Source organism: Pteropus medius, unplaced genomic scaffold, assembly GCF_902729225.1.
Source record: "Pteropus medius unplaced genomic scaffold, Ma_sr-lr_union100, whole genome shotgun sequence".
In the NCBI taxonomy this organism is placed as follows: Eukaryota; Metazoa; Chordata; class Mammalia; order Chiroptera; family Pteropodidae; genus Pteropus; species Pteropus medius.
In genome coordinates, this window is record NW_024346667.1 from 7,325,518 (window position 1) to 7,351,751 (window position 26,234).

Here is a 26,234-nt window from a genome sequence, read left to right on the forward strand (position 1 = left end):
CAGTATAAATCTTGAAATCAGATAGACTAATTCTTCCCATTTTATCTTTTTTTTTCAATATTGTTTTTGCTATTCTAGTTCCTTTGCTTTCCCATATAATTTTTGGAATAATCTTTCTATGTCTGTAAAAATCATGCTCAGATTATGATAGCAACTGTATTAAATTCAAAGGACAATATTTGGGGGGAAACTGACATCTGTACTATGAATGCAATGTGTCTCTACATTTATTTATATCTTCTTTTATTTCTTTAACTATCATTTTGTTTTCAGCATCAGAGTCCTGTACATGTTTTGTTAGCTACATCTAAGTATTTCAAAGTTTTTTGCGCAATTGTAAATAGTATTGTATTTTTAATTTCATTGTCCATATGTTCATTGTTAGTATGTAGAAAAACAATTAAAAAAAGAAATTGATTTTTATATGTTGTAACCTGTGACCTTGCTGAATTCACTTGTTAAGTCTAGGATTTTCTACATAGATAATCATGTTTTATGCAAATAAAGACAGTTTTATTACTTCCTTTCTGATCTGCATGCCTTTTATTTCCTCTTCTTGCCAATTGCCTTGGCTGGAGCTTCCAGTACTGTGTTGAATAACAGTGGTGAGAATGGCCATCCTTGCCTTGTTCCTCCTCTTAGGGGCCAGCATTCAGTCTTTCACTATAAAGTATAATGTTAGTTGTGGGTGTTATGTAGATGCTTTTTATCAAGTTGACTAAGTTTCCCTTTATTTCTATTCCTCTGAGAGGTTTTATCATGAATAGGCTTTGAATTTTTGTCAGATATTTTTTCTTTGCATCAACCTATATGATCATGTGATTTTTCTTCTTTAGCCTATTAATATGGTGCATTACATTGATTGATTTTTGAATACTGAAACAACATTGCATCCTTGCAATAAAATCCATTTTGTTGTGGTATGTAATTCTTCTTATATATTGCTGAGTTCTATTTGCTAAAATTTTGTTAGGAATTTTTGCATCTATATTCATGAGGGATATTGGTGTATAGTATAATATTTTTTTGTACTTTTTTGTCTGGTTTCAGTTTCAGAGTAATACCTGCATAAAATGAATTGAGAAGTGTAAAATCGATATTCTTTTTTAAGCATTTGGTAAAATTCTTGAACGAAACCATGTGAACCTTAAGATTTGTTTTTTGAGAGCTAAAATTATGAAGTGAATTTACTTAATAGTTATATGGTTATTCAAATTATCTACTTCATATTGGGTAAGTTGTGATAGCACGTGTGTGTGCGTGTCTGTGTAGGAATTGGTCCATTTCATCTACATTCTCAGATTATCTGTTTAGAATTGTTTGTAGTAGTCCTTTAGTCTTTTGTCATCTGCAAGGTCTGTAGTAATATTCTCTGTTTAATTCCTGATATTCGTAATTTGTCTCTTTTGTTTCTTTGTCAGTCTTGGAAAAGCTTTCTTAATTTTACTAATTTTTTTCATAGAGCTAGCTCTTTATTTCATTGATTTTCTCTATTGTTTTCCTGCTTTCAATTTCATTGACTTTTGCTCTTTATTATTTCCTTCCTTCTGCTTGTTTCATATTTGTTTTGCTTTTCTACTAAGTGTTTAAAGTGTTTAAAATGGAAGTTAAGATTATTAATTTGAGATTTTTTTTCTAATATATGCATGTAGTTAGTACTGTAAATTTCCCTACAGTGCTGTTTTAGCTATGCTAACAAATTTTGATATGTTTATTTTGATTCAGTTCATGGTATTTTTTTTTTTAGTTCCCTTGAGCTTTCCTGTTCGACCTCTCAATTATTTAGAAGTGTATTTGTTTCCAAGTGTTGGGAGATTTTTTCTGGTATCTTTATCTTTCTGTTACTATTTCTAGTTTTACTCCATTGTGGTCAGAGAATTCGCTCTATATAATTTCAATTCCTTCAAATTTTTTGAAGTTTGTATTATGTCCTATGATACAGTCTATTTTCATATATGTTTCATGGGCACCTGAAAACTATATTCTACTGTTTTTTGGGTGGAGTCTTCGATAAGTATCCAGTAGTTCCTATTGATAGATGGTGGTGTTCAGTTCTTCTAATCCTTGCTGATTTTGTGTTTAGTTGTTCTTTCAGCTATTGAGGGAGGCACAATTACTTTTATAACATAATTCTTTCCTCAAAGTGGAGGAGATTCTCATAGGAAAAGTTATGAGTTGGGTAGAAGACATTGACATATATACAGAAAATACTGGAGCTTTGGACACTTTAATAGAGACTAGATTTGGGTGGGATTTTGCTCATACAGAAAGAAGATTGAGTATCAGAGGAGAAAATAAGATTACTGTTCATCTGGGGATAGGAGACAAGGGATGCCAAAATGGAGACTAATGTACAAAAAGTAGTGAGAGTACAGTGTAGACATATATTATATGCTGTGTAGTTTTCCCTTGGCCTTGGTAAATGCTGTGGACAAGTGTTATCTTAATTATCAATAAGGTAAGTATCTACCCTGACGAAAAACATGAAGAAACTTGAACAGAAATACTGTATCATAATGTTATATAACATGATATAAAACAAATATTATGATGCTGGGATATAAATTTGAAATTAGTATCTTAGTGTGTTCAGTAGTACCTTAATTATAAAAAAAATCTTTGTATTATTAATCTTGACAGTATTAAAATGGTGAATTCACAAGTAACTGAAGGCCAGGGGAGAAGAGGTAGGAGGAGGACATGTGAGTGTCTGTTCCATTTGATGACTTGGTTATTAAAGATTATTAGGGTTTTGTTTTCAACCATTTTTTGAACCAGTTAAGTGCAATGGCAAAGGAACCTCCTCCTCCCCCTCCAAAAAAGGCAAGATGGTGCTGAGTTCATGGAGTTAGAATACTGCTGATAGAAGTCTCATCTCAAGTCTGAGTCAAGTAAATAATTGACCATATTTAATTTGCTGCATAAGTTATTGTTTGATAACTTGTATTCTTTTTCCTAGAAAATACAAGTTTTAGTTTACATAAGAATTTTCTCGTCATATAGATCAAATGAAGTTAATAAGATTTTCTACTTCAGAACCTGTTTAAGACTTTATGTTTATTCTAAACTTTTTGGAGGGGATGTAGCCTGTAGTTTTTCCTCAAAATTTATTTGATTTTAGTGGGATTATGCAAAGAACGATTCTTTGTTGGGGCTGTTGAATATGTTAGCTTATACAGTGTTCCGTACTTAGCGGCTAGAGTAGTCTCTGGTCAGTTCCTTTAGTATGATTAATAAACGGAAGCTTAATAGAAGAGTCCACAGCCATATTGCTCTTAATTACTTGCTCCTTAAGTTAGAAAAAAGGAATTGGATGTAATAGAATAACAGATTGATTTTTTTTTTAAGTGCAAAAAAAGATTTATAGTAAAGAATGGAGCAAATAGGATATATAAATGCCTTCAGAAATAAAGCTTAGAGTAAATTTGCTTTGGGTTATAAACTTTTTTATGAATATAGTTGCATACATAATTTTATATAATCACGTTATATACACATGTATAAAATTATAAATGTGGTTCTTATTTTTTTCTTTTCAACTTTGCTCTCTCTTGTGCTTCCTCCTTCTCCCAGCGAGTTCTTCCCATGCCTTCCTAGACTGTGACCAATATTCACAACCATGTAAATAGTCTTCTGTATTTTATGGATATGTAATTCAGTAAATTCAGTACTGAGAGTTGTGTTATATGTGTAATAAAGGAGTCCTCTACTAGTTTGGTGGTGATGGTAAGAAAGGGGAAGAAGGGACATATTGAAGAAATTTTAAGTAAAATTGGCACTACTTCATTAATTGGGCATTGTGGATGGGGAGAATGGAGTTGAAGGTAACATCCTGGTTTCTGGCATGTGGACGGGGTGGGGAGGATTACCAACTGGGCTAACGATCATAGCAGGATTAGGGGGAATGTGATCAGTTATATTTAGGCCATGTTTATTTTGAGGTAGTATGCGTGGCTAGCTGTCTATAGGCAGCAGGGCATATGAGTTTAAAACTTGTGTAAGAAGCTAAGTTTGAGCTGTAACAGTTGTATCTGGAAGTCTTCTATGAGAGAGCATTTATAACAAATGGGGTGACGAGATAACTGGAAAGTATAGGAAGTTATGATCAGAGTAGTTTGACATTTTTAGTTCTTTGGGTAGGACAATTTCAGGATTTAAGATGGAGCCCTAGTAGGTAGAGTGACATTGAAAGAAATTGGATTTAGGAAGTCTTAGGTATTAGAAGTTACTTTTTGGGGATTATAGATATATCTTTTCTATGGAAACAAATTTAGCAAGATCTTAACAGATGAGAAGTGGGAAATTATGACTGAGATCCTAAACTCTTTAATGACTGAGGGGGAGTTAGTCTAGATGACAACAATGAGGAACGATTCATAGTTGTGGGTTTGGATTGATGGCATGGACCTCCAAGGATGATGAGCTGTCTTCCAAATATGGAAGAGTAATGGTCTTGAAGAAGAAATGGAGCCAGGAAAAGCCCAACTCTTTTCTTGTTCACTGGAGGGTTAAAGAACTAGTAGTTTTAACAGGAAAGAGGTTGTGTGGTTGTTCTTTCTATGGAGAGTCAGATTTCAGTAAGTGAAGTAAGTGAAGAAAGCACTCTTCTGAAAGGTGAAGATGGTGGGGCATTTGTATACCTTGGAATGAGGTGGATCTGAGGTACTGTGCAAGGGTCATGGAATGTCATATGGTGGTGCTTATAGTCTATAGAGGTAGTGTGTCAGTTAAATTAATAATAGTATAGAGATGATGATATGAGAGAGTTATGATAAGTTATGAATTAAATGTACCTTCTCTGGTGCTACATGATTTTAAAGAATATAGTCACCTGGTTAAAGATGACAGGAACAAAAAAATCCTTGGAGTGTAAAACTTTTTGTGGTTCAAGACAAGTATGGATCATATCAATCAAATAAAAAAAAGTACCTTAGAAATTAGAATGATAAAAGCATAACAGAAAGCTGTCATCTTTAGCTTACCTTGATGTTAAAGTAGTTAAGTTAGTGCATTATATTAGGGAGATATTTTAAGTGGAATATGCTTTTTAAATTTTATTTGTCTATTTCTAGTTCACTAGGAAGAAAGAAACAGACTACAGCCTTACCATGACTGTTGGGTGAAGATATTAGAATTTTTGAAGTGAGAATTTTCATAGTATATGGAAGGAAGAGTGAGTTCTTCTATCCTCCTCTAAGAGGATATACATGAATTAAGATATGTATTAGTTCATTTAATCCTCACAACTTTAAGGAGCTGGACTCCATTATTACCCTAATTTTATAAAAGAGGATGTGAGCTATAGATGGGTGACCTTTCCACCCTTGTCCATATACTTGATATCTGGTAGAACCAGAAGTCACATTCAGACAGTCTGGCTTTATAACCCATGCTCTTAATCATGGTTCCTTGTAAGAGGAACTGTGTTTCTGAAAACCCTCAAAGTATAATTATTTATAGTTAAAGATCTTGGGCAAAATACAGTTTGGAAGTGACCCATTACAGTATTTTATTATCATTAAAATTAAGATATCACCCTAAAAGATACTATGATATTTTACTTATCTTTCATTGGTGATACTTGATAGTGTAACCTAATTTCCATTTCCTAGCCTTATTGCCTAGGAGCTCCCCTTCCCTCAGTTTTGATGAGAATGCATACAATTTGATTTCTGCAAATAATATACAAACTAAGAAGCATTATTTTTTCCTGTCTAGTTTTCTACATTCAGTTCATCACATATTGAGATTAAAATATCTTACTTTTTTCCTCTTGGATTCAAAGAAAACACATACTTATTTTGAAAAATTGAAATGTGTCACAAATTTATAATTTTAAAAGTGAAATCCTTTTGTAATCCTCTCCTCCATGATAACCATGTTCTTCAGGCATTTTCTATAGAAATACTGTCATACATAATGCCTAAATATATCTGTATGTTAGAGGTATACAAAAATAGACTTTCGGCTGATTGGGAAAAATCCATATGAAGCTGAAACCAAAGATCACCATCTTAGGAGGACTTCTGAGGTGTAAGAATATATGTAAAATTATTGAAATTTTTAATTATTGAAATTTTATTGAACATTTTAGTAAATTTTTGAACATTTCATTTTCTAATTTAGAGAATACTTTCTTGGCACTGTTAAACATTGTAATACATTGCTCTTGTCACTGAATGACATATTTCCAAGCCTAAAAAACCTCTTTCAGCAAATGTTGACTCAGGAGTAGGGTATTATTTTGGCTAACTCTTAGTAAAGAGTTGATGTAAAGTAAAGTACATGCTGATCGATTATGTCGCCACCAACATATTCTATACTAATAACTGATGAAGGTAAAGTCTTACTGCATTTTCTTTAATGTTAGGGATGATCTTAAAAGGCTTGTGTAGTAATTATAACATCTGATCTTTTACTTTTCTGTACATTATTATTTATTACTTATATACATTGAAACTCTGCTATTATAAGACATGTGGAGTCTAAAATTCAGCTGTGTAAAATTCAGGATTGAGCTATTTCTAAGCTTATCAAGACATACTGTCATCTTTTAAAAGTAAGTCAAAATAGACACTTGGTGATTTATCTCCTGCTTTGGTATAAGAGTTGGGAGTGGGGATATATCACTTGAGATAGTTATATATATTTTTCAATTTCTGAGAAAATGCAACTAATAACACTAGCATATATGTTAGTCAGGATATAGATTTTAAGCTGATATAATAGACCCCAAATAACAGTGGCTTAAACAAGGTAGAAGTGTATTTGTCCTTCAGATGAAAGCTTGGGCAGTTAAATGGTCCAGGGCTACAGAGACAGTTTTGTAATTGACCAGATCCATAGATCTTTCTGCTCTGTCATCTTTAACATAAAAGTTACAACATAAATTTTAAGATGGCTACTTTAACTCTTGCCATTATTTCAGTATCTTATATAAGAGGAAGAAGGAAAGTTGTAGAGAGAAATCATGTTACCTTCCTTTTAAGAGTTATATCCAGAAGATGCACATATTACTATCCTTCTTGGTCACAAGTTGGTCCCATGGATATTAACTTCAGGGAAAGCTGGGAAGTGAGATATTTTGCCTGGGCCCCATGTACCAAATTAGAAACTCTTTATTGTTACGGAAGAAAAAGAAAATGTAAATTGGGAGACATTATAATCTATGCCACAGCATTGTAATCATTCCTCAGTTTCTCCCTGTTAATTAGTTTGTAGTGACTATAAACGTATATAGTGTCACATTCACTTAGGAATGGATTCATAGGGATAAATTGGGTACCTTGAAATTGGTACTTTTTAAAAGTAAGTATATTTTCGAAGGATGCAGATAAAGAAAAGAAGCTTACTCTTTACTTAGCTCATTTTACAAATTAATAGGCAAGCCCAGGGGGTGAAAATGATTTGTCACAAGAGATGGAAAATATCTAGTCAGAGGCATAAGCTGTGATCGTATTCTGTTCAGTTTTTCTGTTATACCTTATTCCTGCCACATCTTTGAGGAAAAATTTAGCAAGTTGCCAGAGAAAACATAGATTCAGTTGAAGTATTAGAATTTTCTGTGTATTACTGCCTTTCCAGTTTCATAAATCTTTTAAGAAAACATTATTTTTGGTCTATATCTATTTCTTGGTTTTCTGAAAAGACAAGTCACTTAGGTTTAATTACTAATTTCAACTTAAAGCACTTTTTTATATATAATCATTGAAAAGAAAATTAGCATGCCCAATTAAGGTTCTAATATAAAATTTGTGAAGGTGTGTTTGCATTCTTTGAATAATGTTTTAAAATTTCTATAAACCTGCACATTAAACTGTAACCTATAGAAAGCATACTATGCCACCCTGAAGGTTTGCTATAAAAATTGTTTATGAAGTTCAGGCCAAGACTAAAACATGTTGAAATGGAGAGTTTTGAAAAATGTTCTATATAGCAAAGGAAACCAAATCATGCTAAAAGGCAGAAAAAGACTATACATCAGTTTCCAGGCTACATTATTCAAAAAAAAATACAACCATAAAAAAGGTAATAAGATTACATTTTCACATTTCATGGCTAGTAAAGTGCATTAGGCTGCTCAGATATTCATAACTTACTGTGACATTTGGGAAGATTACATTTTGTAGTGCAGAGCCATTACTACAGCTCAGATAATAACTAGCCAGTGCCTGGACTTAGATTATGATCCTTGTCATTGGAAACTAATTTGTGTTTTGAAGGTTGATCAGTTTCAAATAACTATTAGAAAGGGTTAACATGACATACTGTAGACCCTGTGTGTGCTTTTTAAGCATAATAGATATGCATACATATAGTTTATCAAATATGCCATACATTTGTATGTACCAATTTCTGCCATCAATTTTTATCTTTGAAAAGCATATTTTATGATATTTAAAGCAATGGAGAAATATTTAAAACACCTGACTGGATATTGCTTTCACAGTATAATCTCAATTTAAAAGCTGGTGAAATATTTGGGATTATTTTTTTTTTGAAATTACTTTCAGAAATTAATTCTATAGTTTAGGAAAGATGGTTACTGATGGTAATAAACAGATCTGAATGCAAAATTGGTGTGAGTAATATTAAGGTGAAGGTAAGATCTCTTAAGTTAGTTGCAACTAGGTTTTTCACCTGTTTAGATTTCTGTGGATGATTTCTCAAAGTGTATATACTAAAAACTCTCCTTTGCCCTTTTTTTCAATTGTTCAGTTACCTGTTCAGAGGCAATTAATATTTAGTTTCTTGTGTATCATTCTTAGGTATATATCTATATGTAAACATTTTATGCTCATATTGTAGCCTACTATTCACACTTTTTTTTCACTTTGATTTCTCACTTAAACAATGTATTCTAGGGATCGTTCCATGTCAAATGGGGCTACCTCATTCTTTTCAGTGGTTGCATCATATTCCATTATGTAGTTTTGCACAACTTGCTAACCATTAGCTTATAATGTTTTCTTTGGGGGATTGTTTCTTTTATTTTCTGCTTTAATAATGCTAAAATGAAGTTCTCGTATCTAATATCAATACCTCAATGTATCTACAGAATAAATTTCTAGTTAAGGTAGCCATTTATGGCTGGCTTCTATTATAATTCTTTTGAGCATGATTCGTATTGTTAACTGAGTCATTAGTTTCATTACCAAGAACTTCCTTATTTATAGTAAATTTTTAGTTGAAGCTCCTTGGTTTTCCAGTTATATATAGTATTATCTGAAAATAATTGTAATTTAAATCCTTGTACTCTGATATTTCTGCAGGTTGCTGCCTTTTGACTAAACGTGACTTCCGTATCTCCAGAATAATATGAAAGTGATGATAATGCATCTTATTCTTGTTTTTTACTTTTGTGAGAATCATTCCAGTTTTCCTATTTGAGTATGATGTGGCTTTTCATGTGTGATAAATTTTATTATTTTAAAAAAGGCTTTTTCTATTAATAAATGTGCAAAGTCTGATGAAAATATAAAATCATCATTTAGCAATGTCACAGTAATAACATTTGCAGGTAAGATCCATGAATGGATTCTTAAAAGTATAACGAGAAACAAGATATTTGTAGTCTCAAAGTATCCTCCACAAGATCCTTAAAAATTTCTAAATGAAAGATAGTCACTTTAAAATGGAAAAAATCTGGCATTACCTTAAATATGTTGATCAAAGCTTTAACATCACCAATTGTGAGACATATTGACATTAGATACCATCTGAAATGATACATTGAGAGAGACACACATCACTTCTGGGGCTTTTTTTTTTTTTTTTTTTTAACCAAAAATGCATAACCTAAATTTAAACATGAAGGAAACATTCAGATTGGAATATGGTCTGTAAAATACTGGCAGATACCTGTTCATTGTGTCAAAATCATGAAAGTCAAAGACTATCTGTGTAACTCTCTCAGTTTGGAGAAGACTAAGGGGATGCTGATCCTGCATCAGAAAAATGACATTAGTGTGACAAGTGACAGCATTTGAGCAAAATCTGTAGATTTGTTAATGTTATTCTATCACTGTTAATTTCCTGTTTTAATTCTTGTACTATGATTATGTAATATATTCACATTGGGGAAGCTGGGCAGAGGGTATACAAGAATTATATTTTACAACTTTTTGAACCTTTGAAATTATTTCAGAATAAAAAACAAAACAAGCAAATAATATTCACCTCCCTCCAAAAAAGTCTATATTAGAGTTTTTATGTAGCTTATAGAATTTTGGGATGCACTAGGGAACTAAGCATGTAGCTAGGAGAATTGGCTCAATCACACCCAGGGATTCTTAGCAGAAACTCAGCTGTCATCTCCTTATGCTGCTTGTTACTGATGATGCAAGAATAGTGCACTAAAATGTCTGCCAGAGCGTTCTTAGAAGAACCAAATGCCTTAACCACTGTGCTTGCCAGGAAGTCTTCCTGCAGCAGATACTGCCTCATGTTGTTCATTTTTCCATTTTTTCTTTCTCATGCCAGTGTATATATTTGGCAGAACCTGGGACACATATTGATCGCTGGCTGTAAGGAGTTTTAGTTGATGTCCTACTTTTGAACCATCCTTGCTTTTCTGGAGTAAACTCTATTTGGTTATGTCATTCTTTTATGAGCTGTTGGATTTTGTTTTGTAAAGTTCACTTTCTCCTAATTCTTGCCCACCTTTGGGGTTTTGGAATGCATAATGAAAAACCAAGATGTATTCAGAAAGTCAAGAGTGTAGGTGCTCTTTAAAAAATCTAATTTTAAAGGTTAGCTCTGCAAAGATAATTGTAAAAGTATTTTAATTCCTTTAAACATTTGGGACTTGTTAAAATTTATAAATCTGTCTATGGGAGGATGCTGTGGGTGAGACGGCAAGGTGGGGATAGGTTAGTGTAGCTTACTCTAGATGGATTTTCCGATGGTCATATCAGTGAAATAAGTTTTCTTGATTATTGACTTTGGGTGTGTGATTATGTTTGTGTTATCCTGATTATTGACAAGGAAGGAGAGGGATCAGAATGAGTAGGTATAATAAACGAGAATTTGACAAATATAAACTACAAGTGTTGTGTCCACCCTGAGCCATGTTTAGTTTTTTATTTTTGCTGTGAGCCCATATCTTATATAGGTATATCAAATGACCATTAGGTTGCTTTGAGTAGTTTTCAGAGTTTATAATTCATAAATGAAATATTGAATTAGAAGCAATTATAGAGCTAAGGTAGATCTTTATTCATATCAGGGCAGTATGTAGCAGTTTACCTAAGACATCCTTTATTTGTTTTTATTGAAAAATATTTTCACTATTCTAAGTTTTGCTTGACTTTGTGCTATCTTAATTTGAAGATTTCTTTGAGATTTTTAGAGCTGTGCTTTTTTTTTTTTTTAGACCTTAATCAGGAGAATGTGTATGGGTAGTTAGTGCCAATCTAAGGCTAAGGAGCATGCTCTAGTTTCATTGAAGAAATAGTAATGTTTGTAATTTTTTTTTTCTTTTGGAAGTTGGTAGGAGGGCAGTTTGATTTGGAAATGAATTTCATCATCCAAGAAGGTGAGAGTATCATCTGTATGGTGGATCTCCTAGAAAAATGTGACATCACTTGCCAAGCAGAAGTCTGGAGCATGTTTACAGCCATTCTGAAGAAAAGCATACGAAACCTTCAAGTCTGCACTGAAGTAGGCCTTGTTGAAAAAGTGCTTGGGAAAATTGAAAAAGTTGACAATATGATAGCAGGTATGACTTTTCCTGTAGTGCAGTGGGTATGAAGAAATAAAATTTGATCCTTAATGACTGTATTTTTCTTATTTAGTAGTATTTATTTAAGAAATATTTGAGCATCTACCATGTACCTGGAACTTTTGTGTCCAAAGTCTTAATTAAGCATGGTATATATTAATCTTTTAAGAAATATAAGTAGCTTAATTATTTTATTGTTTTCTTTGTTTCCAGATCTTTTAGTTGACATGTTGGGAGTGCTGGCGAGCTATAATTTGACAGTTCGAGAACTAAAGCTATTCTTCAGTAAACTTCAAGGAGATAAAGGACAATGGGTAAGATAAACCTAAATACTCTTTGGTATTTGAAAGTATACAGAGGTGTCAAATGTCAAATTGAGAGGAAGAGACCAACTGAAATAGCACAAGTATGGACTGAGATAACTGGATGTTCCAGGCAGTCGAATTATTTGATCCTTCTTCAAATTGTTATTCTTCAATATATATTCAGCATTTTTTGAGAAAAAGAGTAAGGAAGGACAAAAAAATAAAAATGTTAGGTAGCAGCACCTAGCTTCTCTTTCTGTTGATCTGTGTAGTTTACCTGTGGCCCTTAAATGTGAATAAATATTGAAAAATATTTTCACTATTCTAAGTTTTCAGTGAACAGAAGCTCTGCAGGTAATTGAATCTACCCTCCTTAGGTGCAATTTTGTGGTCCTTTGTGATGGTTGGTAGTGATAATGATGGTCAACTTATTTTGAATTCCAATTGCCTTATCAAACTCTTTCTACCACTTAGTTACTTACCCCTTAGAGGAATAGTAGTAAATATTTTCTGTTTTTATTGCATTTGTTGGCTTATTTTAGTATCCTTTACAAATCATTGCCTATAGCAACTGCTCAGCCAACTCATCCTTAACCTAGTTCTGTATGTTTAAATTTGCTCGCAGTTATACACTATTGTGGTAAAATGGTTAGACTCTAGCTTGTTTGTATTAAATTCTAGTTCTCTGTTTTTAAGATTATATTCCTGATTTTCAGCAATTTTATGTTTCTGGATATGGTTTACCTTGTGTTTATTCTTATTAGAGCCCTTGAATCTGTGGGTTTATAATGTAATTTTCATCAGATTTTGAAATATTTTATTCATTGTTTCTTCAAATACCATTTTTGTCCCCTCTCCTCTCCTTGTGGGACTCCAATTACATGTATGGTAGCCCTCTTGATAGTGTTCTACAGTTACTGAAATCTGTTCACTTTTTTTCAGTCTTTTTCTGCTTTATTTTAGATTGCTTTATTGCTATATTTTTAAGGTATCTTATGTTTCCTTCTGCAGTGTGTTGATTCTATCCATTAAAAATTTCAGATTTCACATTTATTTCTGTAAATTAGGTTCTTTTTAATATTTTCCATTTTACCTCATTATGCTTGTTTTCTTTTAAATCTTTGAAAACATTTAGCAAATTTTTATAGCTGCTTTAATGTTCTTGTCTACTAATTCTATCATCTGTTATTTTCTAGATGAGTTTTTTACTCACTGACTTTGCCTCCCCTTATAGGTCACGCTTTCTTGCTTATGCTAGTGATTTTAGACATAGTGATATTAGACATAGTGAATTATTTTTTGTTTACTGCTGGATTTTGTTATATTTCTTTTAATATTGTTAGACTGTTTTTGCAGAAAGATGAGTTACTATGAGTCAACTATCCTTTTAGGATAGTTTTAAAGTTTTTTTGAGTCAGATCTAGATTGACTGTTACTCTAGTTCAGCCTTATTTTCCACACCTGACTTTTCTAGGGTCTTTTAATAAGTCTTATACATGCAATAAAAGGTAGTGTAGACTGTGATCTCTCCACAGTGTGTAGTAGGATCTTAAATAATTCCTGGCTCTATATTAACTGTGGGAATTCTTTGACTTATAGCTGTTAATATCTTGGCCTCACCTTGTTGAGTTTTAAAGTAGAAGTGAACAGTTTGGTATTAAGCCGAAGAGTCATTTCAGATTTCTGGAGCTTTTTGTCTACACAGTTCTTTCCTCTGTAGTACTCTGCCCTGAATCTTCAACCCACCTCAGACTACCCATAATTCAGTTTTTGCCTCATCAACTCATTGAGACCTTCAAGTTCTATTTGGTTTCCCTCTGTATGTACTGATAAGGAAATCGACTCCGGGTAGAAAGTTTGGATAATCTCATGGTTTATTTTGTTTCTCTTTCTCAAGGACCACAGTCTTGAGCTACCTCTTCTTCCCTGTCTGAAAACAGTTTTTGTTTCAAACCTTTTGTACCGTAGTTGTTTATGGTGAATTGGTAAGTTAGTCTAGGTCCTGTTACTGTAGCATGTCTAGAAGAAGAAGTGCATACTGGTTTGCTTTTGTTTTGAATTATTCAAATTATTTATTCTGAATATATAATTAATACATTTTTGTAGTTGATGAATATAGAAAATTATAAGAAAGCAGCAAAGGATATTACCAGATAGTAATTTACAGAGATAGAAACTTCACAATCAAATAAACAAAAAATCACTAATAATTAGAGATGTTCAAATTATAACAATATTGATATGTCACCTTACATCTGTGAGTATCAAGGATTATAAAGTTGGACAATAGCAGTATAATTTGAGGAATAGGCTTATTTTAAATCTGTGCTCTTGGTTAGAATGAACACCAGTTGAGCCTACCTCAAGAGTAATCTAGCACTACTTAGCCACATAAATTGTACTCCTTATCCAATGGCATAGTAATTTGCTCATTTCATGCTCCAATAAATTGCCACATAGTTCTATAAGAAAATACACACGAGGGTGTTCACTGAAGTATTATTTTTGATGCCAGTGAAATGTCAACATGGGTGTTTATCCTTAGGAGTATAGATAGGTAAAATGTGTTTACAGTGTAGAGTAGATAATATTATGTAACAGAATCAATACATAGAGTAATCATCTTGCAGAAAGCAGGAAGAGAGTAAGAAACAGAATGATATATCTAATTCAACATTGTTTAAATAAGTAAATCACAACATTTTCGAAGGGACACATATAAAAATATTAAACATGTTAATGTAGTTGCTTATGGGATTAGGATAGGAGAAGCAGGGAAAAATAATGAACTATTAATAAAACAGCATTACTCAGACATTTATTATATTTCTGTAGTTTTGGTATTAACATCAGTGTGGTAAAAATCCCTTTATCTAAATCTTTATCCGCCTTCTGATTATTACAATAGCAGGGATTTTTACATATGGAAATAATATATCAATAGTCATCATTTTTAAAGACTCTTGAAACATGACTTCTAGATTATTTCTTGAAAGGCTTTACCAGTTTACAGTCTCCCAGCAGTGTATGTGGAAGAAGCGCATATCTTAATGTATTTTTTGTTGATTGGTTTATGGAAAAGGAAAATTTGAGGAATGATTTCTATAGATGGAAATACTAAAATACTGTGTTTTTTTGACAGCGGTTATTTTTTATTTCATTTTGATATTTGTGTTAAAAAATCAATGCGATTTTAGTTAAATTGTTATTACATTCTTATAATAAACAGTATGGTTAATGGAAAATTTCTTTAACTTTAGAGTGAAACTTTCCACTTAATGTTTAGGTAGATTGCTTAACTCTTTTAGACAGTAAGTAATAACTTAGAGCAGTTACCAGATAAGATGAAGGGAAGCCAGTGATTTCACCTGTAGTTTGATATGGTTTTGAACTTTTAACAAAGAGGAAGGTTCTACGCTTCATCTTATTTGCTTGTAAAGTGATTAAAATGATAATGTATATTTGATTGTCCTTTGCTTTTCCTTGTAAATGAGCTTTTTCATTTTAGCTGTTGGTTGCTTAGTGCTTTAGAGGAGATCGTAGGTCAAAGAGGCATTAATCAAATAAATGTAATGTTACAACTTTTATGCATGCCATAGTAGTAGAGGTATATTGTAGAATGAAATATGATAGGAAGATTTGATCCACTCTCGGATGTCAGGGAAGACTACCCTGAGGAAGTGACCATTAAGATGAGCTTCTTTAGGATGGATAAGATTTGTTTAGTTAAGAGGGGAGGGAAGTAGACCTAGTGAGAACATTTTAAGCACAAGGAATAGCTTGTGCTCAGGCTGTTTCTGGAAGAAGACAGAGAAGGCATTGTGGATGGAGTGCAGAGAAAAGGGGAAATTGAGATGCAAATGAGACTGTGAGGTAAGTAGCTAAAGTATCTTGTAGGCCATGTTAGGGAGTTTGGTCTTATTTTTAAGGGCAATAGGATGCTACAGGAAAGAAACTACAGGTGAACGTATAGTGGTTGAAAGTATGGACCTATGTTAGACTGAGTTCTGATCCCATCCTTGCTGCTTACTACCTCTGTGACCTTGGACATATTCCTCAGATTCCTCCTTTATGAAATGGGATAATTATACTCCCTAGTGTGGTGATAAGGTTAAAATTTCCTATTGTTTTTAAAGTGTCTTTAAAGGTAGAACACAGTAAGCATTATTTGTGAAATTATAAAGTGTTTCAATGAATTACTTTGTAATTCTAAAAGATCATTTTTTGCTGCAATGTGGGAAGAGTTTCAAGTGTCAAATGATATTGGCTCATATTTACCAAACACCTGATACACCTTATAGTTAGCAAAAAATGGCATAGAATATGTTGCTTATTTCTTTAAGATAGTTGAAAATAATCTTTCTTTGGTTATTTTATTTGCTTTTTAGTTTATAGCATTATTTGGTTATTCTTGGGTATATTAAAGTATAACTATATTAAAAATAGGTATGTTTTTATGGTGAAAAATATGATTAATGAATTGTTAATTATTTTCATAGCCTCCACATGCTGGAAAGTTGCTGTCTGTGTTAAAGCATGTGCCTCAGAAGTATGGTCCTGATGCCTTTTTCAATTTTCCAGGAAAGAGTGCTGCAGTAAGTAAATCTGAATGATGAAATTACTTGGAGTTCTTTCCTTTATTCCTCAAAGTGCAGCCCTGTAAACATTCCTGGCAAGTTTTGTGTTAAGTAGAAACTTCTTTGCACCACCTTAATCCTTATAGCAGTTGTGCATGCTTCTTCTTCCTAACAGTTTTGAGAGGTGAATAAAGGCTCAGAGAGGTTAACAAAAGCTGCTAGCTCACACCTGGGGGCAGCAATGAAATAAGAACCCAATTCTTTTTAACAGTCATATTGTTCTATGGATTTATCTCTGCTTTCCAGATATTTGTGTGTAACATTTTCCCTTTTACCTTTCTAAACATCTGTTTTTAGCTTTACAGTTCTCCATTCCTGTTTCTTTTCCACCTGGTATACAGAATGGAATAACTCTTTGAAACTTTCTAGGCAAGTTTTCCTGACTTGTGAGTTTCCATATTAGCAGTCTCAGCACTCTTATAAGCTGTTGATCAGTTTATAAATAAGACAATTATGTATGGTAGTAACACCTGTAATGTTTCAAAATATTATAAGACATTATATATTGTGTATATGTTATTTATAGAAGCTTTTTTTTTTTTTTTACCTATTTTTAAACCTCCATTATTACATTGGTCTGCCCGTTAAGCAAACATTTTTTTTTAACCTATTTCAGCCCGTTCTCTTTCTGAGATTACCTTTCATTCATTTTTTACTTTGTTTCTCATTAATAGCTTATTTGCTTATTAGACCCTATGTAGCCAGGCAATATCTGTAGAAATAAAATAATGTTTTAAAAGGACATTTGTGATATTTGAATGTGGTACACACAATACACAGCTTTCTTTGGACAGTTTTGATGCCTATATATATATATTTAAATATTTCCTTAATTTGAAGCTTTCCAGAATATGACTCTGTTGGCATTAAACTTATCATTTGTCTCTAAAATAAAGTATTCTCATGAGATTAACCTTTTTAAATGCATGTTATTTATAATTCTCTGAGACTGTAATTTGTCCATTCCACTTATTTGTGTTTATCTTGAAAGTGGGACAGTTAAGATAAAAAGCTTTTGGCACTTACAGAGAATAAATGTTTTAAATATGTTCAGGGACTCATTTTTTTCCTTCAACATAACTTTAAAGGGAAGTTAAAAAATTCTGAAGATATTGTTTTTCTACAGCTTTCACATTTTCTTATTTTTTGGTGAGAGAACATATATACACAGTGAATATGTATTTTATTTTCTTAATACAACATTCATTTTAAATCAGCCTCTTGAAGTTTCAGTAGTTTTCTTACATAAATTTGGCTTTGATGTTTTTCATGTTTTATGGAATATCTTATACATTTAAAAGAATATATGTGTGTATATTATATATACATAAATGCACATGTAAGTTACAATAACAGTAAAACAAAAGCTTGTGTATGATTTTTTTTAAGTTTTATTGAGCTATAATTGAAATACCATACAATTCACTCGTTTACAGTGTACAGTCTAATGGTTTAATATGATCACAGAGTTGTGTAGCCATCATCATCATCAATTTTAGAATATTTTTATCACCCCTGCAAAGAAACCCCATATTCATTAGCAGTCACTGCCCCTTGTCTCCCCCACCCTCCCAGGTGTAGGTAACCACTACTCTACTTTCTGTCTCTATGGATTTGTCTGTTCTAGACATTTCATAGAAATAGAATCCTACGATATCTGGTTTTTGTGATTTGTTATTTTCATATACTGTTTTCAAGGTCCATCCATGTTGTAGCATGTGTCAGTGCTCCATTCCTTTTTATGACTAATAGTCTAATGTAAGACTATACCACATTTTGTTTAATCATTCTTTAATTACTGGATTTTTGTGTTGATTCCACTTTTTAGTAATGCCGCAGTGGGCTCTTGTGTACAAGTTTTTGTGTGGACATATGCATTCATTTCTCTTGTGTGTGTACCTAGGATTGGAACTGCTAAGTCATACAGTCTGTGTCTAACTATTTGAAAAACTTCCAGATTGTTTTTCAAAGTGGCTGTGTCATTTTACTGTCCCAGCATTAGTTTATGGGGGTTCCAGTTTCTCCACATGCTTGCCAGTGCTTGTTAACGTCTTTTTATTATAGTTATCATAGTGGATGTGAGGCAGTATCTAACTGTGGTTTTGATTTGCATTTCCTTAATGACTCATGATGTTGAGCATCTGCTCATGCCTTTTTTGGCCATTTGCATGTCTTCTTTGGAGACATGACTACACATCTTTTGTCCATTTTAAAATTTCATTTTTTTTTTTTTTATTTTACTGAATTGTAAGAGTTCTTTATATATACGTTCCTTATCAGATATGAGATGCAAATACTTTTCATTCTTTTGTCTTTTCTTTTCACTTTCTTGATGGTATCCTTTAAATAACCAAAGGTTTTAATTTTAATGAAGTAATGAAGTTTATATATTTTTCCTTTTGTTGCTTGTGCTTTTGGCATAATTAAGAAGGATTTGCCTAATGCAGTGCCATGAAGATTTCCTTTTTTTTTTTTTAATGCCTACAACATCCAGTCTTCGTAGGTGGTCTCCTATCCCAGTACTAACCAGGCCCGTCCCTGCTTAGCTTCTGGGATCAGACGAGATTGGGCGTGTTTAGGGTGGCATGGCCGTATACCCTTATTTTTTCTTATATAAGAATATTATAGTTTTAGCATTTACATTCAGATCTATGATCCATTTGGAGTTAATTTTTAGAGTTAAAATGTTATGGAAAACAGTGTTATCAACTTATCTTCTTCAGCTTAATATTTGCTGTTAAAAATACATTCCAGGCTTTTCCCGTTTTTCTTGTTCTTTCTCTGTTACCTTAATATTTTAGCAACAAAGTTCCAATTTGATATCACTACCTATCTCTTTTAATTGGAATTTTTTTTTGATATGTTCATTGTAGGAAATAAAGCAAACAAATTAGTGTGTCCAGCAGGTCACATGGAATGCTGTTGTTAAATTAATATCATTTCTGTGTATTTTGGATAATTTAGAAATTATTAGAAGTCTTTTTCCAGATAAAGAGATATTTTAATTATGATAGAATAACATGTAGTGTTGTAAAATCTCATTTTCATCATGTCAGTAATAAAGTTTTTATGTGGGTCAGTAACTCAGGTTTTTTGTTGTTGTTGTTGTTGGGTTTTTTTTTTTTTTTTTCAGGCTATTGCATTACCTCCTATAGCCAAATGGCCATATCAGAATGGTTTTACATTTCATACCTGGCTTAGAATGGATCCTGTAAATAACATCAATGTGGATAAGGATAAACCATATTTGTATTGGTATGTATTTCTGTTCCTTAGTATTATCTTACTTTAAAAATGAAAAGAATATTTAGAGGTAAAATGAAAACCTTTTCTTTATAGTTTCAGAACAAGCAAGGGTCTTGGTTATTCTGCTCACTTTGTTGGGGGCTGTTTGATTATAACCTCAATAAAATCAAAAGGAAAAGGCTTTCAACATTGTGTGAAATTTGATTTCAAGCCACAAAAGGTATGTGATCTTACCAAGTCATAGTCATGGTAACAAGCTGTGCTAGCCTTCAGAATTCTTTGTTTTTAATGTTATTGACATAATATGTGGTAAATCACAGCTCTGTTTATACTGCTTCAGAAAATGAAGATAAATCTCTGCACAATTGTTAACCTCTCTGATATTAGATAATAAAAGAGTGATAGTTATTCATAGAGTTTAAGAGAATTACCAAGAGGAAATATCAATGACAATTATTTTAGTACTATTAATACTAGTAGTAGTAATATGTGTTTTCTTTTGTACTTTAAAATTGAGAGATTAATGGTTTATCAACCAAATATATATATATATCATAGATAGATGGATAAGTAGATAGATAAAACAGATATGACAAAATATTGATAGTCGTGGAATCTAGGTGACAGGAAAGAGGGTGTTTGTACTAAATTTTATAGGTTTGAGGGATTTCCTTAAAAATTTTCATAATAAAACGTTGGAAAATAATTTCATGATTAAGTTCTCCGATGGGAGCTTTCTGAATAATATTGTTCCAGAGGTTAAATATTTAACAAAGGTAGTCATTTTATTTTTAATTATAATTTGTCATTTCATTTTTACTTGTTATTAAGTAGGAAGAATCATTATCCCTCTTTTTTTTGTTTTTGCTTATTCAGTGGTATATGGTAACTATAGTGCACATTTATAACCGATGGAAGAACAGTGAGCTTCGATGTTATGTGAATGGTGAGCTAGCTTCCTATGGCGAGATAACATGGTTTGTCAACACCAGTGATGTAAGTAATTTGAAAATATTACAATGAAAAAAATATTTTAAAAGCATGAACTTATCAAATAAGAAAAATATATTTTACATTGAATATTTAGAATCTCACGATGGTGGATTTTTATAACAACAGTTTGGTCAGCATGTTAATATATATTAATAGAATAGAACTGCATTAATATGTTACATAAGGTATTACTCAATCCTTGTTATAAAATTATTCTGGATAGTAGAAAATTTATAGGTAGCAGTCGGTATGGCTTAAGTGTGTGTGTCATTGGCCCATTGATCAGATTAAACTTGTGACCTCTACTACACTGTCCTGATCATTTTTATGAATGTGTTAGATAATGCATGCTTATAAATTTTGCATATAATTTGTAGCTGCAATAGATTACTATTACGTTATAATGTTTTCAGGATTCAAAAAGAGATCCATAGGTTAGAATTAAATTCAAATATTTTTTCCCCCCCAATTATATTTTTAGTAGAAAGCTTGAAAAATACAGATTAGGAAAATGAACGTAAACTGTATCACCTATTATTAACTCCTCATCTTTTATATCCTATGTTATATGTATTTACATATGTACTGTATAATGCTAACATTAAGACCTTAGGTTGTTGTAATAGATAGACTTAGGTTTGAATATCAGCTCTGTCACTTACTGACTCTATGACCTTACTTAATCTATTAGGCCTAAGTTTTCTTCACCTAAAAATGGGTGTAAAACAGTACCCATCTCAGAAGATTAATGTGATGATTAAATGAGATACTGTTCACAAGTCCATTCGCAGAGTGTTCAGTAACTGTTAGTTTTCATTATTATATTGTTTTTAAACCTGTTTTTTTTTTTCTTACATTAACCTTTATTTAGTGTTTCCTGTATTCCAGGAATTGTAATAAATACTTTTATTTTCTAAAAGCCCCAACCTTTCGAGATAAGTACTATTATTATTTCCATTTTACAGATGAGACTGAAGTACAGAGAGATCAAGTAACTTAGCAGGATCAGCAGCATGTGAGGCAGTGATTTGACCTAGGTGGTTTGTCTTCAGAACCCAACTATTAACAAATTTTCTATATGCTCTAATGTTAATACATGCATATTTTTCACCATTCTTTCTAATGGTTTTGAAGTTTAAAATGATAGTTTTTAAAGATATATGAAGAACTTCTTTCTGTCTTTGTTGTACCACATAGGTTTTTAAAATGTGGTCTTTGCAACCTGGATGTTAACAGGATTTCTTTGTTAGAAGAAAAACATATACCTGTTTTTCTGGATTTATACATTCCTTCTGAGGGATTGTACCTATTCCCATGACTTCACCCATGATCTATATCTTGATGTCTGCAAGAATCTGTCTTTACAGTTTTAAATTCTCACCAAATGTACAGAACCCTGTTAGGAGTTGCTTCTCCATCCATGTTAGCTCCATCCATATTAGCTCACAGAAGAAACAGATTAATTATGTCCCAAATTTAACTGATGGTTTTCTTCCTCGCTCCACAGCCAGCTCTTCTGCCTGGTTCTTGGGTTGCCCAGTTATGAACTTTCAGAGCCCATAATGTCATTATGTTTTGTTAATTATGATTGGGAAACTTGTTCCATCTCCTTTTCTGTGACATCTTTCCTGATTTCTATACCAGCTGAGGATGAGTGAAATGTAATGCTAAATGAATTATGTTAATCTATTCAGATTATAGTTGAGAATGGGCAAAACATTTATACCAATATAAGTTGTCATTGTTGCTGGAGAAGATAATTTTTTTCTTTTTTTCTGTAATAAAATCTTCTGTTTTCTTTTACAGACCTTTGACAAATGTTTCCTGGGCTCATCAGAAACAGCAGATGCTAATAGAGTATTCTGTGGTCAGATGACTGCAGTTTACCTTTTTAGTGAAGCTCTTAATGCAGCTCAGATTTTTGCTATTTATCAGTTGGGCTTGGGATACAAGGTACTTGCTGTTCACTGCTTAACCAATATTAGTTGAGCTTGATGTAAAGATGGGTGGTGCCTTGGGCAACTTACCTTGGGTTGCCAACTGTATATCAAAGTAACCAGAGGCACCATAGGGAAGTCAGAGGAATCCAAAGGGTGTTTTAATTTTTTGAGGTAAGTATAGTATACTCATTATATGTGGGACACTAGCTCAAGCTTCAGCTTTAGTTCATGCTTCATTTCTTCTGATGATGTCATATCTTTGCACAGCTAACTTTTTAATAGTTGCCTTGATAAAAAGCAAGTACCATGTGAAAGTCAATGTGATACAAGAAACGAGGATGAAGTACAAAGTCTGACTACAAAGTTGGAGAGGTTGTGCATTGTCCAAGATGCATATACATCCCATTAATAAATAATTTTTCTAATAATGAAGGAAACATATTTTTTCTTTTAACTTGTGCATTGATTTTTTAAAATGGCTACTAAATTGTTGTAAAGTTACTTGGATCAAACTACCTAATAAACAGAAATATTCAATATTTATTTTGGTCTAAAGCACCATAAAAAATTCCTGAAACACTAAGACTGTTATGAACCAAGAAAGCTTGGGAACCTTTAGATCACGCCATTGTTAGTCTAGTTTGGTTTCAGTGAGAGATTTAATGTCTGCTCTGTTCCTTTGAAAACAAAATCAGCTTTATTGAGTTGATTTTTATATAATTACACTCAATTTTACATATGTAAAATTATCCTATGATCAAGCAGTCTTACTTCTGTGTATATATCCAAAATAATTGAAAGTAGGATCTGAAAAAGATATTTGTACACCCATGTCCATTGCAGCACTGTTCATAATAGCCAGTAGGCTGAAGCATTGTAATTGTGCATGAATAGATGAATACAATGTGGTATATACGTACAATAGAATATTATTTAATTTTAAAAAAGAAGGAAATTCCATCACATGATGCAAGATGGGTGAATCTTAAGCACGTTATGCCAGTCACAAAAACAAATACTCTGTGATTCCATTTAAATAAGTTATATAAAGTAGTTAAACTCATAGAATCAGGAAGTAAAATGGTGGTTTCTAGGGAGTGAGAGAAGGAAATGAGATATTGAATGGATATAGAGTTTTAGTTTTGCAAAATGTAAAAGTTCTAGAGAATTGTTTTACGGTGATGTGAAAAGTGTACTGTACACTTAAAAATATTTAAGATGGTAAGTTTTATAAGTATTTTACCACAGGTTTTAAATAAAGAAACAATAAAGACAAAATACAATGAAAAAAAGAGACAATGCATTCTATGGGACCTATTTTACATTGTTTCTTAAATGCAAGATTTTAATGTCAAGTTTATGAGTTTTCCATTATATCTTCATAGTGAATTCAATTCACTTCAGAAATAATTAAATGTGCAGTGCTCCTTCTCTTTGATAGTGTTAGGAAAATGATCAGTGGTCTGTCTCCTTAAATTTTTGTGTTTATTAATTGAAAAATAAAAATTATTAAAAATAATTTTCTGTCTATGGAAATTTGTATCTAGATTTTTGTGACATACTATTTTAACTATTCTATTTTTTATTCTTAGGGTACATTTAAATTCAAAGCAGAAAGTGACCTGTTCCTTGCAGAACATCACAAACTTCTATTGTATGATGGCAAACTCTCAAGTGCTATTGCATTCACATACAATCCACGCGCTACAGATGCCCAGCTCTGCCTGGAATCATCCCCTAAGGACAACCCTTCAATTTTTGTTCATTCACCACATGCACTCATGCTCCAGGTACAAGTTAGAATTTTTTAAGAATATTTTTAATGGTAAATTTTAATATTTTGATGTGTGTTTGGTAGCTTCACATGCAGTGTACCATTTTATTCTTCCTGTTATGCTTTATTTTTAATTGTTTTGGAAAAGAGATTATTGGAATCTTTTTGGTGTCTTCTATTTTACAAGGATGTGAAGGCAGTTTTAACACATTCCATCCAAAGTGCTATGCATTCGATTGGAGGAGTACAAGTGCTGTTTCCACTTTTTGCACAGTTAGATTATCGGCAATACCTGTCTGATGAGGTTGATTTGACTATATGGTGAGTGCCCTTTTTTTAATTTGATATGAGTTATTTTTATCACTGTTGAGCTGCACGATATTTTTACTGCCTTTTAAATTTGTTATTGAGTTAAAGGAGAGAATGTAAGTTAAAGAAATTTGTGAACTCCAAATGTTATTACAGATCATGTCGGTAATAGTATTAATTTAAATTATCAATAGGAAATATGGAAGCTCTAAGAAACAAAGTTTTTTTTTGAATAAAGTTAGAAATAGTGATAATGGATGTATCAGAGATGAATAGATTTTTGTCTAACATGCTAATTAAAACATTTAAAATTGTTATCTGACTGATTTATTATGAGAATTTAGCTTTTCACATTTATTGATTGGATGTAATTGAAATCTGAAATTTCTGATGATGTTATAGAATAGGTGATTTAATCTTTTTTTTTAGATTACTTATTTGGCATATTGGTCTCTTGTAGTCTTGAGTTTAAAAAAGTCAGAGACTTAGGAATTCTGGGATAAGTTATAAAACTTTGGAGATGATTTCAAAATGAATTTTTCATGGCTATATATTCTTATATAACTTCATTAGAGAAATAGTGGAACTATAGTAAAATAATTATGTTTATTATTTGAGTAATTTAAAGGCATTATCCACTCTCCTTTTTCAAAAATCGTTCTGTGATATTTGCTTTTATACATAACCAGTGTATATATGTAATATATATTACATATTGCCAATATATGTAAGTAATATATATTAATGTCAACTACCAATGTATACATGTAGTGTATATTAATGATGTAATAATTTTCTCCAGATTATTTTTAGGCAACAAAATAACTTTTTTAAAAGGAATATCGTATTTATTAACTACATTTTAAAAAATTAAAATTATCTTTGACATATTACTACATAATTTTTTTTTTTTGCTTCCTGGTTTTAAATCTTTGTATGGGGCTTATTAATTTTTTTCCTTGGTTATTTTTTTTTAACTTTTCCACATATTTATTGGAATTGATGATAGTTACAAGTAATTTTGTGCAGGAGGTTGACTGCCAGTCATGTTTTTCTTTGTGGGAATCTCTGAGAGCCTTTCAGAAAGAGGTACAGCTGACCTTCTTTCATTCCCTTTTGGGTATCTCTAAAAGTTGGGAGGATGGAAGTGTGGCTCTTCAATTTTAAAAGTGTTCTTGACTGACTATTGAATTATTAGTTTCCTGTTGAGATTATGAACAGAGTTCTTAGTGTTTGAGAACTTCAGTTTGTCTTTAATTTTACTTTCTTATCTTCCCCTCTGTGAACTCTCTGCTTCATTCAAATGGG

At 32.0% G+C, this 26,234-nt stretch overlaps 1 protein-coding gene across 5 annotated transcripts in view; it reads left to right on the forward strand.

Annotated features, from left to right (window-relative positions):
- LRBA (LPS responsive beige-like anchor protein) overlaps positions 1-26,234 on the forward strand; it is a 549,008-nt gene that overhangs the window by 48,058 nt on the left and 474,716 nt on the right. For all 5 annotated transcript variants that reach the window (XM_039875986.1, XM_039875985.1, XM_039875984.1 and 2 more), the window contains 9 exons: positions 11,488-11,719; positions 11,936-12,036; positions 16,527-16,622; positions 19,798-19,919; positions 20,004-20,130; positions 20,787-20,906; positions 22,710-22,856; positions 24,436-24,633; positions 24,805-24,938. In XM_039875986.1, coding sequence (XP_039731920.1) covers positions 11,488-11,719; positions 11,936-12,036; positions 16,527-16,622; positions 19,798-19,919; positions 20,004-20,130; positions 20,787-20,906; positions 22,710-22,856; positions 24,436-24,633; positions 24,805-24,938 — 1,277 coding nt within the window. The remainder of the gene's footprint in view (positions 1-11,487; positions 11,720-11,935; positions 12,037-16,526; positions 16,623-19,797; positions 19,920-20,003; positions 20,131-20,786; positions 20,907-22,709; positions 22,857-24,435; positions 24,634-24,804; positions 24,939-26,234) is intronic.